The sequence below is a fragment of the Balearica regulorum genome, chromosome 24 (genome assembly GCF_011004875.1).
Source record: "Balearica regulorum gibbericeps isolate bBalReg1 chromosome 24, bBalReg1.pri, whole genome shotgun sequence".
Taxonomy (NCBI): Eukaryota; Metazoa; Chordata; class Aves; order Gruiformes; family Gruidae; genus Balearica; species Balearica regulorum.
In genome coordinates this window covers 4,903,276-4,922,596 of record NC_046207.1, presented here as the reverse complement: position 1 = coordinate 4,922,596, position 19,321 = coordinate 4,903,276, and the positions used below count along the sequence as shown (strand labels likewise).

The window sequence follows — 19,321 nt, the reverse complement described above, 5'->3', positions numbered from 1 at the left end:
ACACGTTAAAAACTGAATCATTTTGCCTATACGGCGTAAGCGTGAAATGTTAACTTTGAGTAAAACTGAAAACATTCAACACATGGGAACGCTGGATCTTTTGAGGTGATCCTAATTATGAACTGTTCAGCAGCTCAAGGAAATTAAAAATGAAAACCCTGACATAGTTCTTGTACCTTAACCGAACACTTCAGAGTTAATATCTTGGTCTAAGGAAGAAGCAAGTGTGGCCGGTTCCCTGCAAAGACAGAGAAGTGAAATCATGAGGCAGTGCACACATTTAGTAGAGTGAGTTTTGCAAGACATGAAATGAGAGGGACACTACTTTAAAATGCCACCAGGCTTGAGTAAAAGTATTTTCCATCAATAATTTGATACTTTCTTTTTCACACTTTCTTTGTATGCTTTATTAAAGAAAACTCATAACTTAAGGTTTTTTTTACATGGAAGCATTGAATTAAAACTTTTACAGCTATCTACAAAAAAAAGTATCATTCCTGTGTTGGCTGGTTCCATATTTGTTATGCAAATACTCTTACATCATTTTTGGATACTGGCATGGTCTGGGGCTGCACAATAAATATGATTTAGCTGATTACCAGGGGCTTGGCCACAGTTCCTGACCTTTAGTGTCTCATGATGCGCAGTGTGGTCAAACGCAAGTACCCTCCTCTCCCTGTTCAGCTGCATTTCCTGAGTATTTTTATAATGCTCACTCTAGAAACACAGTATTTGTACTTTTAAGAGTTTAAAAGTCATCAGCAAGTCTTCCAAAACACGTAACTGACTTAAAAACCACTGAGTACTTGAAGTAGTAATGTGGCATTTGGCTCTATTTTTGAGCCAACAGGATATGCCCGGCTCTTATTTTCAGTCTTTCTCACAGCAAGTAGCAGGAATGTTTTTTGTTTTTAAGCCGAAAGTACGTGCCCCATGACTTGTTCCAGAAACCTGCAGACTGCAAAGCTTGCAGTTACCTTACCAAAGCTCTTCGTACTCGAAACGTGGAGCTGGAGACGCCAGCCCGGCAGTTATAGGGCAGGTTCGGTGCACTGAGCAGACCACAGCCTATGCCTGAAGCTATTCCCTCCTCCCCCTGGAGTTTCCTATCCTTGCCCACACAGCTGGAAACACCACCTTAGAGTCAAAAATAAAATTTCGCTATGCACTGTGGAAGAGCAGCGTGGTGGTTTCTCAAGTGCGGGGCTGAGGTGTGACAACGCGGGAGCCCAGGGCGGGGGGGGGGGGGGGGGGGGGAGTGTGCAGCTGGCACCTGGGGGAGCAGGGCTGTCCTTCACTAGCCAAGCTGCCCACAAGGTCTGTGAAGAATTAAAAAAAAAAAAATAAAAATAATAATTTAAAAAGGGATATTTTTAAAAACACAGGGTGCGGATGAGGAAGAAAAGAGGCGGCCGAATGAGTAGCTGGGGACCCCCCTTCCTGCCCGAAGCGCTGCGGTGAGGCGAGGAGAGGCTGCTCGCCCCCGCTGAGGAGAGAGAGGAAAAGGCGGGAAGCGCCGGGGGCGCGCGCGAAGGGCGGGCAGGGCCGTTCTCCCCCCCTCCCTCTCCCCGGGGGCGGTTGGCGCCGCGCGGCGGCCGTTGGCGCGGGGGAGGCGGGGAGGCGGCGCGGCGGCATGGCCGGGAGCGGCGGGAGGCAGCGCTCCCCCCCCGGGGGCCTCCTGCGGATGGCGGCGGCCGTGGTGGTGGTGGTGGTGGCGGCGGGTTTGGGTGCTCTGACTGGAGGTATTGAGGGAAGGAGCGGCAGGGCAGAGGCCATGGGTGCGCTCTCTGAGGCATGGGATCCTCGGAGAGTGGCTGTGGGATGGGGCGGTGGGCACCCCTCTGGGCCGGGCATGGCCGTCTGTAGAGAGCAGTTCTCCTGTGCAGGACCTTCCTTCAGCAGTCGATGAGGAAGCCCCTTTTAGATGGGAAGGTGTGGATCCTGGCAATGCCCTTTTTCCCGCTTGACCCAAGTCCTGAATGGCAGAGGTCAGACAGCGGTCCTAGTCTGCCGCCATGGCCTGAAAAAAGCACAAATCGTAAGGATTTTCACATCTCCTGGGAGCTCTCATAACAGAAACCCTTGTGCCCAGACATCTGCCCTCTGTTTCCCAAAAGGCAAAGGCTGACAGATGCTTGAAGACCCAACACCCTCCCACAGTCTCCATGCTCCACTTATCCAGGTTCTCCTTGGCATCATTGTGAAGAGCCTTAGCTTTCTGGTTAGATTTTGTAACTGGTTTATCAGCTTTTTGTGAAGAGGAAGGCTCACCTAGGTTGGAACCTGCTACGTATGAAGTCAGATTTGCAACCCGGGCACTAAAGCAACAAAAACTGGCAAGTCAGCAAGAAGCGAGAGCCCTTGTTTTTAAGAAAAGGGTGTGGGAACAACAAAAAAAGCAAGGCAAGAGACAGAAACTCGCTAAGACAAAATAAACGTTTAACAATCACACATTTAGGTTGCTCTGTAACATTCTACGTCCTTTTCCCTATAGTGAGAGCTGTACCTAAGGAAGAGCAACAATCTGTTAATTTAATAGAAAATAATGTTTATGGCGATACCAAACATGAAGGTAAAGTTGTCTCTTCTATCTATTTTTTTAGGTCTTACTAGACTTTTAAAATGGAGTTTTAAGGACAGTGATCATTACATAGACAACGCTACACACGGAAGTGACACAACCAGGCTTAGCTAAGAGAAACGATCCCGCAAGCATACAGTAACAACGGGGGGGGGGGGGGGGGTTTAGAAATATATTTCTCCCATGGTGCTACTGTAAGTACTTCTGAAAATATAATGCCTAAACGAGGGTTGCCCACTCAGCAACAGGGTCAAAATTTGGTGCTTTTTGGAACCCTGCACCAGGATTTGTGTGGGACTGAAGCGTCTCCGTCGCACCGTCAGCACCAACCCCACTGTGGACAGTTCCGTGATATTAATAAGAACAAATGGAGAGAAAAGATTCACCTTGTACTTTTCAACTCCAAACAGGACAAATAAACCTTTGCCTTACATTAAACATAATTTTTAAATGAGTATTTTGGCGATTTCATTCAACAGAAGCATTTCATGTCATTTACCCTGTTCTCTTGTATTGCAGTTAACGTGTACGTTAAGGTGTTTACAAACAGCCCATTCCTGGTATGTATGGATTTGGCTCGCTCTCAAGAGGAAGTAATAGATCCCAAGTATTTGTGGATTGGTCCAGATGGAAAAAATTTAGAAGGTTGGTCACTTTGCTCGGACTACAAAGGATTTCCACTCTGCCTGCCTTAGCTGTTTTTTTCCCCGGTCACTAACAGAACAGGCTTTGTACGGCACTTTTTCACAAACTTAGAAACAGCCTCTGCCTTGGCGGGGGGGGTGGGGAGGCAATTGGGAAAATATGCTGATATAGAGAAATAGTTTCTGTTTTCTATTTACAAGGGGAAAAGTCAACCACAAATGGCTAAGTAGATTACTGTACATGAAATCACATATTTTCCTTGTTTCTGTTGATGCCACCCTGCAATAGGATGGTGGGTCCAAATAGTCACTCGGTCCTTCGTCAATTTTTTCCACGAGCTCTGACATTAGACAGACATTCTCTTCTCCCTCTAAAATTTTCAAATGTCTGAGATAGAAGGAAACTTGCACTAAGTCCTAAAGGTCATAAATTTTAGATTCTTTCAGACTAACACGAATCAGTGTCATTATGTACAAGAGCAAAGTCTCATCTTCAAATGTTCCAAATGAGCAGAGCATCAGAAACTGAACATTTCCAGTAATCAAGTGTTTCCTGTTTCTATTCTAGGGCGAACGTATGTGAATCTTACAGAAACAGGAAAGCTGATGGTGATGGGTTTTAAGGAGTTTATGTCTGGAGCCTACACTTGCACTCTTTCTCACAAAATCATAGAAACTATGACACAAGAAGAAAGAGAAATGTTTGAGGCTTATAAATTCATGGTATACGGTAAGGTTACTAGTAAGCTAATGCACACAGCCTTTCCAGTTTGGTGGGTTCGTGAATTGCATGTTTATTGCAAGGCTTGATAAAAAAAAAATAATAATTAGTTAACATTTTATCCCAGAATAGAAAGTAATTTTTTTATCTTTATATAACACGCACCCCCTCTCCCAGTTTTGGAAAAAAGTTTTAAATAACTGCTACCAAGAATATATGGCAACTCAAAGAATAAAATAATCTCTGCCCTTAATAAGAACAAAGCGAATGACAATAATTCCAGTGATATCCAAGATCTGAAAAGGAAGCTGGTGTCTGAGTGCAGTCTCCCGCGAGAGAGATTACCAAACTGAATATACGCTGGCGCAGAATGAGCCCTCTGCCCCAACCGCCCGAGCAGCACGCTCGAGCCTTCTTCCACTATTTGTAACCACCGTTCACCAATATCCCACAAAATAACATTTCCAAAAAGGCTTGAGGAACATTAACTTTCAAAATAATTTGTAAAAGCATTCACTCCCACACCATAACGGCATAGAATATTTTTGCATAATCCCAATTTCAGTCACATAACTTCGTAGCCGCGCTAGTTCTGTGTTATTTCACTGTTTGTCTCCTTTTTTGTTTTAGTATTTGGGAGCAGAGCCCCATAACATAACCACATAAATTCCTGTATGTTTCAAACTAAAATGTCTCTTACTATTTGAGTCAGCTCTGGCAAAGACAAATTTGTTCTGTTATGGTTAATAAGTAAGCTTTATTTATTTGTTTACTTTTGAATAAGAGCCTGTATTTCAGATACAAAGTACACCGATACAGACGATAAGGTTCTGTATAAGACTCAATCTGTGATTACACCGCAGAACTCACAAACTATTTTCTTAAAGCATACAGGGAAGCTGACCACACATATCAGGTATTTGTGCGCTTTACTACAAAGGAGTGCGAGCTAGCAGCTAACGACCGGTTCTTTGAGGAACTAAAGAAAATCTTAAATAACATCATCTCTGATCTGACGTGTCACATCATAGAGTCATCCTACAAATGCCATTCTGTCAAGATACCAAAACAGGGCCTCCTGCATGAACTATTTGTTAGTTTTCAAGGTAACAGATTTGTTTGTTTGTTTGTTTGGGAGGGACCATTTATTTTTATAAACAACCTAAGAGTACTATAAACAACATCTGAAATACATGAAAGTTGAGTATACCTTCGAAAGTTGTTTTTCCCGCTTTCTTTCAGAGTGCCTGTATTTTTTCTTACTAGCCCACAGATGGAGCTAAAATGCAGTTAATATGCTGAATTTGTAGTATTGTACTTCTTACAACCTTAGTGAGAATTGTTACTTTTCAAGGTGTGCAGTTGGATAGGATTGTTGAAAGGAGATGGCCGATAAAATGCCATGGTTTTTTGGGGTTTTTTTTGTAAAAAAGGGAAATGATCATATTTGTTTTTCATTATTTGATTTTTAATAAGTCTGTGACCTCTGTGGTTTTGCTTGATTCTAGGAAACTGCACAGAGGTTAAAAGCAAGAGCCTCACAGTTCCCTTATGGTAATTCTGATGTGGCTGTATTGCCTTGCAAAACGGTTTGAATCAACCCTGATGGCTGCCCTAATTTAGAGATGTTTTATCACTGAGGAAAGGAAGTTATTCATTAATGCTTTGACCATGTTCTCTCCTGTATCTGTTCTCATCATGTGCCAAGAGGAACCATCCAACAGGTTATGGAACAGTTTTGTGGCCACTTTCCCCTCACAGTCAAGAAACATTCAGAACAAACTTAGGACCCAAAGGTTTTAAGTTGGCATAAAACTTCAGCCTTTTCTGTAACCTGAGGGTACTATGTGAGAATTCGGTTCCATTCTTCCTGTCAGATTAGCATTTTTTTCCCCACATAACTTTATCGGTTGACCTCTGACTCTTACTGGAACAAAGCAATTTAAGTAACTGGATAGAAACCACCAGGACCAAATCTGTTTTTTCCCCTTTTATCAATCACTCATTTTTCAACATTCAAATGCGCCGGATCAAAAGAACTGCTTCAAAACACAATCCTGACTGCAGACAGTGACAAGTGAAAGAAAACAAATAAGTCAGTCACCATTCTTCACACATTAGAGGCAAAGTTAAAAGGCTACGATAGGATGAAGTGCTTGAGGTATTTGAGTTCATTGTAATATATTCTTGAAGATGTACATGTATCTTTTTTCCCCCCCCACTCATAGTCAATCCTTTTGCACCAGGATGGGAAGAAGTTTGCCACCAGGTTCCTTATGATTGCGAAGATGCGACAAACATGCGAGTTCAAGAGGTTCTGTGTCGCCCTTGTGTCTTCTCTGCGTAATTAACACAAATCTCTGCCTTAGCAGCTACAGATTTGACTGGTAGTAATCCAGCTTCACCCGGGTTTTACAGGATTCATATCCCGTAACTGATGATTCATGGATTTCAAATAATTCAGTTCAGGATGGAAAACTGGTTTTAAAAGTCAAATTGATCCAGTTTAAAAAAAAAAAAAAAAAAAAAAAAAAATCAGTCTCATTGTTTCCTTTATATTTACTGCTAAGAATAAGGAATTATAACCATTAGTATTTATATTAGCATACTGAACTTCCAGTCCTCTAAATCTTTGATTTGGTAAATGAAATACAATTTGAAGTAGATCTGCTGATTTTGTCAGATTGCATACTGGGTCTGATCCCAGGCCGAAGGAAGACTCCCAGTGAAGGTGACAGGTCAGCGTGTGGGGAAAATCAGGACTATAAAGCATTTACTGATATCTTCGCATCAAGAAAAAAACTGACTTTTTTATTCTTCCGATGTTTCTGAATTTTAGGCAAGAGACCGAATTGGAGAGTTTTTCAATAAACAGACATATGCTTTGAAGCACGAATTTGAAACTGTTCCTACGATACACTACGTGGACAACAGTTTCTCAGTTACTCACATTGACAGTTGTCGACCAGGGTTTGGGAAAAACGATATCACCCACAAGAACTGCGCTAGTTGCTGTGGTAAGTATGAAATACATTGATTTAAATATAGCTTATTAGCTCTGATCACAGATTTCTCTGAAGAGTATTTGGTAAATATCAGTGTCAAAAGTAACGATATTTCCACTCATCTTTTGGAAAGACATTCACATCACAGATTTTTAAAAAACCCAAACTGACAGGAACAGAAAACAAGCTGGCAGTGTTTGTTAGTGCACTCGTAGGTGTAACTATTTCCAAATAGAGTAAGCGGAAGCAGCAAAGTGGGTTTTTTTCCTCCAGGTCACTGGTGAGTGACCACGCTCAAAATACAGAACAAATAAGAAACAATTACATTAACGGTAGTGCTGCTGGAAAACACTGAGCTGTTTTAGAAGCTCTTTTGCCAGCAGCACCTCCTGCTAGTTCTGGAGTTCGGGGTATCTAGTGGGAGTCAGGCTCGGTGAGTTTGGGGACAAGGTGTCACTCACAGTGTCAGGAAGACACGTGGTGTTTTCTGACGGTCCCAGCCCTGGCTGAAACACTGACTGTGTTCTCTTCGCAGTGGTTTGTGATCCCGGAACTTACAGTCCTAACAACGAAGTGACCTGCCAGATTTGTACAAAGCCTCGAGTCAAACAGTATGGAGCAAGATCTTGCTAATAAACTGATGACAGAAATTGGAAAACCAAAGAGCAGCTGTGATTGCATTACTGGTTTTGTGATGTTCTTTTCATTTTTAGCTGCCAATTCTGGAACCCTTAAACAACCGCAAAACATCCTCATTCATGCACCCCTAGATTTTCTGTATTCAGGGGCTGCTTAGACTGTAAAGATGATGCATAAAATGACGTGTTCACGCAAGGTAAAGTAATTCAATGGGGAAAAAAAAAAACAAAAAACCACACCACGTTTGTCCTGTTGCTGTTAGTGCAAAGAGTCTCTTTCTTGGTAGTGACACCAGGGACACCACAGCTTTGTGTGACAGTTTGCTCAGAGAACGTAAAGGAGCCATAAACAATTCAGGGAAAGATGGCAGACAGGAGTAGTGGAGTTACGTACCATAATGACATATGCCAGAGTCTCTAGGAACAATTTCTAGCAGATATTAATGGAAGTATTTAATCTTCATGATTTAAAAACATTAAACGCCCTTCCCTTTATTTTTCCCCATTTGTCCGTGCATGAAATGTTCCAGCCTGCCCTGTGCAGAATTGTACAACGCAGTAGTGAACAGACACCGGCTCGCTCAGGGCTTTCTGCGTTGCTCCACCAGTGGGAGCTCCGCTGATGAGCCACACCAGCAGAGTGGAAAGTGAAATCGGGTCTTCGAGACAAGAGAGAGGGTTAATAACAAATTCTACAGCCCAGCAGTCAGGAGAATCAAGGACCCAGCTTGTACGGTTCTCTTCTTGTCCGCTGCTCCCCAGAAAGAAGCGGTTGTGTCCCGGGGAGGGAAGTGGAGAGGCTGCAGAGTTTCCTCCTGCGTGTTTGCTGCTGCATCTTTTCCTTCAGCTGCATGAGATCCTCATGGCAGAGCTCTGCTGGCCCCAGGTGCTGTGCTCTAGAGCAGATGATCCTCTTACACCAGCTGGAAATTCCTGTCAAGTTCACCGGATGAGTAACGAGTCAAGATACAAATTGCCAAAGCACTGAGATAATGGGAAAGTTTTCTTCCCAGGAAAGACTTATTCCAATCTGCTTTTGAAGGATAGCTGCTGGATCTGCAGCAATTGATTGTTTTGCTCATAAAGCATGATTATTTTACTATTTTCAAGAGCTTCACAAGTGACCCTGACTTCTCCCCAGCCCCTGTACGGTGCAGAGCAGGCTGCTGAGGTGGAGCAACACCGGCTTTTAGAATTTGTTTTTAAGCTTCATAAGCTGTTTGTCCCCTGCCAGGAGCTGCTCCCTTCCAGACTCACTTTGTCGAGGGACACCAGAGAACTCTCACCCTCCTTCCCTTTGTGAAGCACGGACGGCCAACGCGGCCCCTGTTGAAGCTGCTCGTGTGACAGTGGTGTAACCCCCCACAACCCGAGCGAAGGGGACTCTGCGCCTCGCTGCGTGTGCGCACACAGCCACGGAAAGCCGAGTCCGGCTTCCCAGCATGGAGCCGTTCCTTTCTTTTTTGCACTATGTAGGATTAAGTCAAGCAAAAAAAAGCACCTCCTACTCAGTAACTGCAACTTCTTATGGCATCTCAAAATTCCTTGGTGGGTATTCATCCAAAAATCAACCAGATTCAACCCGGTTTAACTTATCCATTTTGACAGGAACACAGCAGGAGATGGTCCAGGCACAGACCACGCTCCGAGCTTTTCAGAATCATTACTTATTAAATACTGACAAATAAAATGTACTGTAACGAGCATTTAAACTGCCTGTAGGCTGATTATCTTAGCTGCCAACTGGACACTCTGTGCATGGCTCAGGCTTATACAGATTAAGCAGACGGGCTCGGCGATTGCTGCCTGCGTCTCTTGGCCTATTTCACAACAGAGGAATGCCGCGTGCATAAGTTATTATGGGGGGAAAAAAAACCCAGTGAGTAGGTACTAAGTGCAATGGCAAGTCACAAATGAACACTTATTCCCTCCTCCTATAAACCGGAGATATAGGAAGTTCTTACAGCGCCTCAACTTTTTCAGTGGGCCTTAAAAGTAGAAAAATAGGTCAAATATTTCAGTATTGCATTGCAGAGGAGTTTGTCTTATTAATTCTGTGGAGACTTTCATGAAAAACTGATGTGAAATGGCTTCACTCTGACCTTTCCTATGCAAGTTCCCTCTCCAGCCAGCCAGAGCTCCCCCCTCCGCTGCCTGTCACAGCCCCGAACGCAGCCGAATCTTTTATTTATGACACAGCATCCCTGGCAGCTCGCTCCCTTCCCTTCTCCCGAGCTGCTGAATCGCTGTCACACTTCAGCTTTTACAAATCGCTCTAATCAGCTCTCACTTCGCCTCACCTTTACTTTTGACGATCACTCTCTACCTCCCCCAGCTGCAATAGCTCACCAGGAATTGCCAAGAGCTTTCCTCCCGGCTTTAAATCCTCTTTCTTTTTTTTTTTTTTTTTTCTATTCTGCTCTGGTTTTACACATCTTTCTCTTGGAAAGGTGGACTGCAGCCGATGCTCTTAGTGCAGCAGGGGAACCCCAAACACTGCTTTAACCTGCTCCAACCACGTGCCTCTAATCTCGCTTTCTGCAAAGGACGATTACAACACCTCAAGAGCAATGATGAATTCTCACAAATAATTAATTCACACCTTCAAACTTCCTGTCCCCTTCTCCGCACAGGCCTCCAGTAACTCAGCCCTTCCCACGCGCTGCACACCAACAGCGCGCGAACACTTTTAAACATCCATGAATGACAAAAATAATAATCATCTGCCAACTGGAAGCTGCAACCCATTGTTTTAATATCAGAGCTGCCTTTTCCCAGCCTGGAACGAACCACTTGAGAAACACTTAACAAACACATGTTAAAGCACTCACTGCAGAGCCGCCGCGCCAGCTAGCCGCTTACAGGACCGCGTCCGCCGGGGTGATGGTGACACCTCCCCTCCAGCCAGAAGGTTGTCTCCTGCCTCCCCACAGCATCTCTCAGCCCACGAGCGAGCTGTTCCTTGGGATTGAAGTCCACAGGAGCCAGGCAGGTCACTGGGCTGCCTGGGACACGCGCATGACACCCCACAGCTCCCTTTGACGTGTCGAGGAACATCGGCCTGCCCCGCAGATGAGGAGGAGAGGGGCTGCGGGCAGGGAGGAGCGGGGCCAGGTGCCCTGAGATCAGCACGTCCCGGGAACTCATCACACCTGGGATTGGGGGGGCTGAGCTGAGGAAACCCTGGGTGCAGCCCCGCTGCTAATCCATCCATCCCCCAGAAATTCCCCCAAGGACCCGTCCAAGAGCCGCTTTGGTGGAAAGCGGCTTGAAAATGAAACCTGGCCGAGAGTTGAGGGTGTCGCTTCTGTCCCCAAGAACCCGCAGCTGGCACTGCTGGGTGGCACGGGGACACCTCGGGCTGCAGCCCCGGGCCTCGGCGAGGACGTGTGTTAGGAGAGATGAAGTCCCACGTGCTCTCGGGGAGGTGGGAGGAGGGCTGGGACATCGCGCACGAAGAGGACCGGCTGCTTTGCTGAGTAAAAGCCAACAGCTGGGAGCTGAGGGGCTCACGTGAAAGGCAAAGTCTATTTAGCTACAGCAGCCGCGGTGAATTCCTTGATGGGACCAATCGTTTATATAAAATTACCCATATTTTCAAGTGCTCTGCTGAACTGGAACCGGGGGGGGGGGGGGGGGAAGAGCTTGTGGTGCTTTCTGGCACCTAAATCCTGGCCTGGAGCGAGGCTGCGGGCAGGCGGTGGGTGCCGCAGCACCCAGCCCAGAGATGCTCCCGCGGGAGGATGGGACGGACACGAGCACCAGCCCCGGCCCGCGGATGCCGATGGCTCCGCGTCTCCCAGCGACGCGGGAAAAGCGCCTGGAAAGATGATGTTTCCCTCTGAGAGGGAAAGCTTTGCAGGTCCCCCTCTTTAATTAACAGGCACAACCTCGTCTTAAAAAAACGGCGGGCAGAGAAGCGATCCCTCGGCTCAGCGATGCCCAGCTTGCACGAGGGACGGGAGGGAAAATTAACGGCAAGTCAGGAGGGGAGCGTGCGGCCAGCTTGAACGCTGAGCTCTTAACCACAGGCACGGGAAGAGATGTGATTTTTAGCTCTGCTTTGGTTTCCTAGCCACTGAAATTAAATTTCCTCTTGCCAAAGTCCAGTGACCACATTTTCTGCGCAGCACCGTTCCTATAACAAGCAACATCATCGGATTAATGAGTCCTTTGCAGGCAGTGAATAAGTATGATTCATTATTGGCAGCAATGCCACTGTAAATGGATTTTTTGTGGTGAAAATAAATAAATAAGGCTACATAACTGAAGGGCCGTTGATGAAGTGTAGACCAGCTTTAATCACAGTGTAATTGCCGCCATCAGTTCTAATTATTTATAAATATTTTTATAATTGTGGAAATTAAACAATTAGACATCCTTCCTTCCCTCTTCTAAATCTAATCAGTTAAAAGTTCAGGATGCGGTCTGGGGCCGCGAATGCTGAACGCGCTTCGTTCACGGACTGAGGGAAAAAACCCTCCACTTTACCTTTCTTCTAAGACACACATCCCTGCGAAAGCAAACGCTCGCCCCCGGCGCGGAGTAGAGCCTCCGTCACCGCTGCTGAAAAGACAGACCCGCAGCAGGCGAGCTCAATAAATAGTCAAATATTCAGCGGAGCCGGGGGCTACCGGAGCCTGGCTGCTGCCCGGGGAGCATCGCGCGGTCCCTGGGCTCCGGGGGGGGGTTCAGGGCCAGGCGGGCAGAAGAAGGCGTCACCGCCAGCGAGGACCCGGTGCTTAAATCTTGCCCCAGTGACACATTTTCCTTCATCCTGGAGAGGAAGAACAGCCCTTCCCCGGGCAGGCCAGTTAATCACCCGCCCGGCATGGGTGGGCAGAGCACCCTGAAAGTTAATAACAGAGATTTACCGGCGTGCTGGAACGGTACAGAAGGAGGTCACGCTGCTAATTCTCCCGCTGCCGATCCCGGCAGATAAATCTATAGCACATCAGGAAATGAATTACCCAGAAATGCAGTATTAAAATGGATGATTATATTTCCTCGCTTGAAAGTGTTGACTTTCACACCGAGCCCCCCCATACCCAGCACCGACGAGCGTCGGCTCCCAGCTCCCCGGCAGGAGCTTGCCCACAGCAACCGGCTGCTGGGGGGGTAAACAGCGAGATGAGAACAACCCCTCCTCGGGACGTGAGCAGGCTGCCGGCCCCAGGCTCCTCCTGCGCTCGGCCAGATCCCCCCGAGACCCCTCCGACACCCCGGCTCGGCCACAGGCACCTCCTGGAAATATTCCCGTAATCCCAACTTTCTGCTCTTCCCCATTCCCTGCGACATCCGATTATTTAATATTACTGACAGCATAAAGCCAACGCAGTTCAGTCCGTTCCAGACCAACTTATCTTCCCAAAGCTTATTGCAGATTTTTACAAGGTTTCTTATACATTTTATTCCCCTGTACATTCCACAACCAGCCGACCTCCCTCATGGCGGGGGCTGCCACCGGAATCCACCTCCTTTCCCCTGTGCTCATTAGCGTATGCTGTAACGAGCCCGGTGGTTTCCATCCTAATAACTCCTCGGGCAGGAGAGCCGGGACAGGCACCAGAGCAGGGCTGGCCCCCGAGGGCTCGGTGTTATCCAGCCCCATCGGGGGACACCGGCAGGACCCCGGGGAGCCGCAGCCCCGCCAACGGGGTGGCAGCCGGGGCCGCCCGTCCTGCGGCACCCCCAGCCCTCCCCAGCTGCTCCCAGGGCCGCGGGAGGAAGGTCCCCGGGGAGCAAACCGGGGCGGGGGACGGCAGCCATCTGCTCGGGAGCCCGGGGTCTGCGGGCTGTCGCGGCCGCGCTGTGCCGCGCTGCGTCTGGAGACGGCCGAGTGACAAACAAGGTTAATGTCCCGCGAGCGGGAGCTGTCACTCCGCGTTAGGTTCCGGGTTTCACCCTCCGCGGCACCAACGCTTTGGCGTGCGCCGCACAGGGAAAGGTGCTGGTGAACCAGCACGGGGCCGCTGCGGATGCCGTGACCGAAGAGGCCACTCGCGGGGACCAGGGGACCACGGGCATCGGGAAGGGCTTGTCCCTCCCGGCTGTCACGATCCCTGCCCCATGTGCCACACGATGCTCGTCTCTGGTCCGGTGGGGATGGAAGGGCAGGGAGTGGAGCTGGGCCCCGGCAAACGGTTCCACAGGGTCCCGGCACGATGCGGCTCAGGGACTGGCACCGTACCGGTGACCTGAGCCACACTGGCAGGAGCCAAGTCACAGGGTGTTCATTTATTGAAAGCGAAGGCAGGGTTACCGGAGGGACCGAGTATCGTGTTTCTGAAAGCGCCAGCCCGGGAGCGCCCAGCAGAGCTGGACGTGGCTCTGGGAAGACATCGAGTGTTGCGGGTGCCCTTCGTCCTTCCCTTGCGGCCAGGATGTCACCGAGGACCGGAGTGGCCCCGGCACGAGGGGATGCCACCCGCCTCAGCCCAAAGCCGCAGCTGCCATGGGATCAGCGCCCCGTGCCCCCCGCGGACGCACACACCAGCACACGCCGGGCACGGGGCTCCAAAGTAAAAGCCAACTTTATTGTCGTATAAAGTAAGAACGTAAAAGGTCCCTTAAACAAAACACGTTGGGTCAGATGGTCCCGGGTGTCCCCGCACATCGCGGGCACGAGAGCAGCCGCCTGGGGCCGCGGTGCAGCCGCTCGCGGTGGCTTGGTCCGGTTACCCCCAGCCCCTTTTCTCTGCAGTTGGTTTTACCGGGGCGGGGGGAGCTGCCGTGGGGCTGCCGGCGCAGGGGACGCCTGGACTGGAGCTGGGATTGAGGTGCTTGTGCGTTGCAGAGCCCCTGGGCCGCGCTGGGAAATGAGGCACTTGTGGAAGGGCGCGGGCGCCGCTCCCCGCCAGCTCCGTCCCACGGCTCCCACCGGCACCGGGATGCGGGAGGACGGGCAGCAGCGAGGGGACGGAGCCCTGCCTGCGCCGAAATACGCTGCCCGCACCGAGGCCGGACCCGGCGATAAGCCCCCGTTGTGCCGGGGCAGCCAGAGCCGGGTCTGGCCTGGCACGGAGGATGTTCAAGCAGCTTTGGTTGGTGCTCTTGGTGAATTAAGGCAATTTAGCTTCAGTTGGTTTAAAAAAAAAGGGGCAAACCCAGCAAAACCAGCTCTCTCAGGGGCCAGACACTCGGTTGGAAGAGTCTGGGTCTGCTCTTGCTTTGCTCTGCGTCGCCGCTTGGACCCTGCGTGCCCAAAGGTGGGTGCGGACCCCCACCCGCGCTGGCCTCCGGCTCTCCGGCCTCGCCTCTACCTACCGACACCAGGAATCTGCAGCCCAATGCTGGAAGTGTCAAAAAGGGACTTTGGGGCATTTTAGGGGAGGTTCAGGCTCCTGCCAGCGGCGCGGGAGTGGGGAGAGGGCGGAGGAGCCGCGGCGGCTCCCTCCATCCCCGCTTCCCGTCACAGTGACCGGTCGGCAGCCGTCTGAGTCCTTGAGCGAGAGGTAGGAGCTCTCCTCCGGCGGCAGATCGGAGCAGGCTGCTCAGGGGTGCTACCTGGCTGCAAACCCCCACCCGCGCGGTCCCCGGGGAGCACCGAGGGGAAACCCGCTCCCCCCGACATCCCGGCAGGGCTGGACCCACCGCCTGGACCCCTCGGTTCCCCTCCGTCAGCACCCGCGTCCCTTGGTGGCCCCAAGGGAGAGCTCATTTCCCATTGGCTTCTTGCAGAAACTTTGTGCTCTGAAGGGGAAAGTGCTGGGGTTTCCCACCAGCCGCCCCGTCTCCGATCAGGGACCCCCACGCCCCTCACTCCACCTGGCCCCGGGGGTGCCGGAAGAGGAGCAGGGAGCGGCGGGGGCTGAGATGGGAAATGGGGCGACACCGTCCAGCATGAGTGGGGCACCCCCGACCCTGCCTCTTGCTTTTCCCAACCCATGTGTCCCCACCTCCCACCCCATCCTTGGGTTCCCGCCGGGCTGCGGTCAGAGCCCGTGACCCTCCTGGGGCCGGCAACCCGGCAGGGCACTGGCCTCGCGGCCGTACCGCTCCTCCCCGCGGCCCAGCCCTGCCCGCTGCCCGTCCAGGCAGGGAGCCAGGCCCAGGCTGCCCGGCGCTGCCGGGAACATCCCTCGGGCAGCCGAGGGTAAGCCGGGGAGGGATTAAAATGCTGATTTTGTTAATGCCCCAAGGGATCTCTGCAAAGGAAATATAAAAGTTTTAAATGAAGTCTGAACGTCCGGATCGGTCAGAGCAACAGCCACGTGCCTGGGGGATGCTCGGGGTCTCTCCGGTCCTTCGTAACGCACAGGCAGCGGGCAGATGCCGCGGCTGCTCTGTGCCCATCGCCGATAACCGCCCCCGGCCGCAACCGCTTCGCCCCTCGCTGTGCCAGAGCCAGGCACTCGCCGGCCACGGCTCCTGCTGCCAGATGCCGCTTCCCCGAGGAGAACAAATCCGTGACTATATCTGTGCAATGACGGTGGCTCGTGACAGCTCCTGCAGCCATGGCACACCTGCGGAGTGGCCGATCCCCGGCTCCGCCGGTCCCCGTGTCCTGCAGGATGCCGGTGCCTCACACCACAGTGCTGATGGTGGACGACTCCTCCGACCTCCGCTGCTTGCTGGGCAGGGACTTGAGATACTCCAGGTGCCGTCGGGCGTCCTCCTGGTTCTGCCGCACGTAGTAGACCAGGTAGGAGATCACCATGGCGAACCAGCCGAACATGGTGACCAGCATGGCGATGTCCGTGGTCTTTTTGTACACGTTGCAGAAGTCCGTGTCGGCGATCACCTGCAGGAAAGCTTTGCCGATGTGTTCCTCCTGCGTGGAGGAGTCGCACACGATGCCGCCCGAGGAGCCGGCCGCCAGGTCCACCGTGCGGATCAGCTCCTGCAGCTGACAGTCACACAGCCAAGGGTTGTTGGAGAGGTTGACCTTGGCCTTCAGGTTGCTAAAGGCATCTTTGCTGACCGACACCAGCCTGTTGGAAGACAAGTCCAGGGAGTGCAGGTGCTCTGCCAGGCCCCGGAAAGCCCCGCTCTCGACGCTGGCGATGGCGTTGTGGGACAGATCCAGCTCCAGAAGGAGCGGAAGGTCCCGGAAGGCGTCGCGGGGCAGGAAGGGGATTTGGTTGGAGTCCAGGTAGAGCTTGTTGGTGTCGTTGGGGATGTCTCTGGGGACCTCGGTCAGCCGAGCATTGCTGCAGCGGAAGGTCTTCAGCCCCTCCTCTTCTGAGGGGTAGCAGCCCTTGGGGAACGCGGTGGCCGAGCGGAGGCAGGAGGTCAGGAGGAGGAGGAGGCTCTGCAGGAGCAGCCACATGGTCACTGAGCGGAGGAGGACCCGCTCTGCCGCAGGCATGGTGCCGCGCTGGCTTTACCACGCGGCCGCTGGCCCAGCGGCTCTTGCCCACGGTGGTTTCAGCTGGGCTCGGTGCATCTGAGACGGAGACAGCAAGGGGACAGCGTCAGGCCAAGGGTGCCAAGAGGCAGAACCACCACCGTGCCAGCTGCGAGCATCACGCCTGCCCCAGCGCAGCCTGGCCATGGGACAGGGACGGGGACAGGGCCCGTCGGCACGGCTCACGCATCCCCCCACCCTCTACCATCACCGGCCTTGCTCAGGGCTCCGGCACGGCAGGATCAGGCCCCGAGGAGCGGAGCGAAGGCACGTCTCCTGCGCGCCGGCAGCTGGGCTGTAACAAACGGAGACAGCTCAGGCTGAGCCAGAGGCAGGGGTGAGCTCCCGCCCCGCCAAGGTCACCGGCAGTTTGGTCGCTCGCTCGCAGAAGGCCGATACATCCTGCAGCGGCGGCTGGTGGGACGCACCGACAGGCGAGCCCTGGCTCCAGGCAAGCAGCCGCTGCAGGCAGCCCCCGGGGAACGCGATGGAAAACACGTGTGGGCAGAGGCAGAGCAGGTTCCCGACTCCGCTCCCCAGCAGCACCTGGACGCAGGCAGACGCACGCTGGGTGTTCCTTTTTCGAGGGGACCGGCGCAGGCGGGTGGCTGAGCGCCGCCGTCCCCTGCCTGGTGCCACCCTGGCCGCGGGGCCCAGCTGCCCACACCACCCCGTAACCATGGTCCCCATCCAGCCCTCTATTCCGGAAGGGAAAAACGTCAGCAGGAAAGAAACGAAAACAGAAAAAGGAAATTCACTGGAGCTGAGTGTGTAGTGAGTTCCCAGGGTGGTGGCAGCAGATAAGGGCCACGTCCGAGCCCTGCGAGCGCGTTGCCCGGCTTTCCCAGCCGTGGGTCCCGCTGTGTCCAGGGGCCCCAGACCGTCCCCAGCAGGGCCGTGACAGCAGAGCCATTGAGGCAGGACTCAAAAGCTCTCCCCACCATCCCAGGATTCAAGACAGCGGCACGAAAGGGCACCGTGCGGCACCCCGTCAGGCAAAGCTCTGTGCTGCAGAAAGCCCCGTGCTGTGCCACCTGGGCACCTCCTGGGAAAGCCTGCCTGCTGGTGCCACCATCCCCGGGCTCCCTGGAGCACCCTGATGCTGGCAAACACGCTTCTGGGTGCTGGCTGGGGCTCCCCAGCGAGGGGCAGACCGTGCCCACCCAAGGGTGTCCCCGGACGAACACCCTGACTGCTGGGCACCGGAATGCCGAAACACCCCAAGGCTGCGCCGGTGCGGAGCTGAGCTGTGTGCCACCGGCCCCCCCGGGCTCCTCAAGGTCCCTGAGCGGGGATCAGGGCTCAGAGAGGCTGAAGGGCACCAGGAACCCCAGCTCCACACGGGCACATCAGCGTGGCAGGGGGGACCGGCCCCCCCAAGTCTGCCAGAAGTAACCTGGGGCAAACGCTGCCCCTCGGGACCACCCTCCCGCTGCCCGGGGGTGACCGCAGAGCCGGGCACTGCGAGAAACCCACCGGACCGAGCCAGGAGCCGGTGACCCGGGACGGGGAGTGCTTTGTCCACGGGACCCGAGGGGCCGGGGGACCCCCCGCGGGTGGGCTGCGGCCCTCCAGGGCCCCGCGGTGGACTCGGATGGTCACCAGCCACGGTGCTCTGGACCACGCACCGCAGCAAGGACGAGCACAACCACAGCCCCCCCCCCCCCCCCGCCACAACGCCCCACGGCAGGACACGGGGGTCCCCAGCCCCCCGCCCAGCGCAGCCGGGGATGCCCGGGGTTCCCCTCGGCACCGGGGGCGTTGCGGGCGAGGGAAGCCCCGGTGCTTCCCCGGGGGAAGCTCAGCTCGGCGCGGCGCTGCCGGGACATCCCCCCCCCCCCCCCCACCCCGCTCCCACCTCCCGCCCTGCCCGCTCCCGGCGCCGGGGGGGGTCCCGGTGTGGACTCACCTGCCGTGCGCAGCCCCGCGGCGGCGGAGCGGCCCCGCGCCCCGGGCCGGAGCGGCCGCGCCCCGCGCAGCGCGGCGGGCCCGGAGCCGGCGGCGGCGGCGGGGCCGGTGGGCGGGATCGTCCGCCCGGGCCTCCCCGGGGCTCCCCGCCCCCGGCCCGCCCCGCCGGGGGGGGCCATACAGCGCCCAGCACCCCCGGTCCCGCACACGGGTCCTTTCCAGCCACCAGCCCTCGGGAGAGGTTCTGTCCCGGGACGGCAGGACGGGGCGGGGGGGGGGGAACCGGAGAGACCCCGCGAGGAGCTGCCGGGACCCCCGAGCCCGGGGCAGCCGGCGCCAGCGGCAACCGGGGGGGGCACCGCGCCCCCCCGCCCCGCTGCATCCCCCCAGCCCCTCGTGGGAGCAACCCCCGCCCCCCCCCCGGGGCGCTCGGCGCTTTGCACCCCCCGGCTCAGCCCTCGCCGTCCCCCCCCCG

At 53.5% G+C, this 19,321-nt stretch overlaps 2 protein-coding genes across 2 annotated transcripts; one reads left to right on the top strand and one right to left on the bottom strand.

The window, feature by feature from the left end:
• The first annotated feature begins 1,633 nt into the window (after positions 1 to 1,633).
• ZPBP2 (zona pellucida binding protein 2) lies at positions 1,634 to 7,644 on the top strand. The gene is made up of 8 exons (XM_075775259.1): positions 1,634 to 1,727; positions 2,495 to 2,572; positions 3,101 to 3,226; positions 3,794 to 3,955; positions 4,834 to 5,052; positions 6,175 to 6,260; positions 6,786 to 6,963; positions 7,487 to 7,644. Exons 1-8 carry the CDS (start codon positions 1,634 to 1,636, stop codon positions 7,582 to 7,584), a joined length of 1,041 nt encoding a protein of 346 aa, XP_075631374.1. The 3' UTR covers positions 7,585 to 7,644.
• Positions 7,645 to 14,104: 6,460 nt separating this feature from the next.
• On the bottom strand, positions 14,105 to 18,960 carry LRRC3C (leucine rich repeat containing 3C). The gene is made up of 2 exons (XM_075775216.1): positions 18,848 to 18,960; positions 14,105 to 16,977 (listed from the first exon to the last, which is right to left on the bottom strand). Exon 2 carries the CDS (start codon positions 16,897 to 16,899, stop codon positions 16,114 to 16,116), a length of 786 nt encoding a protein of 261 aa, XP_075631331.1. The 5' UTR covers positions 16,900 to 16,977; positions 18,848 to 18,960; the 3' UTR covers positions 14,105 to 16,113.
• Positions 18,961 to 19,321: the final 361 nt, after the last annotated feature.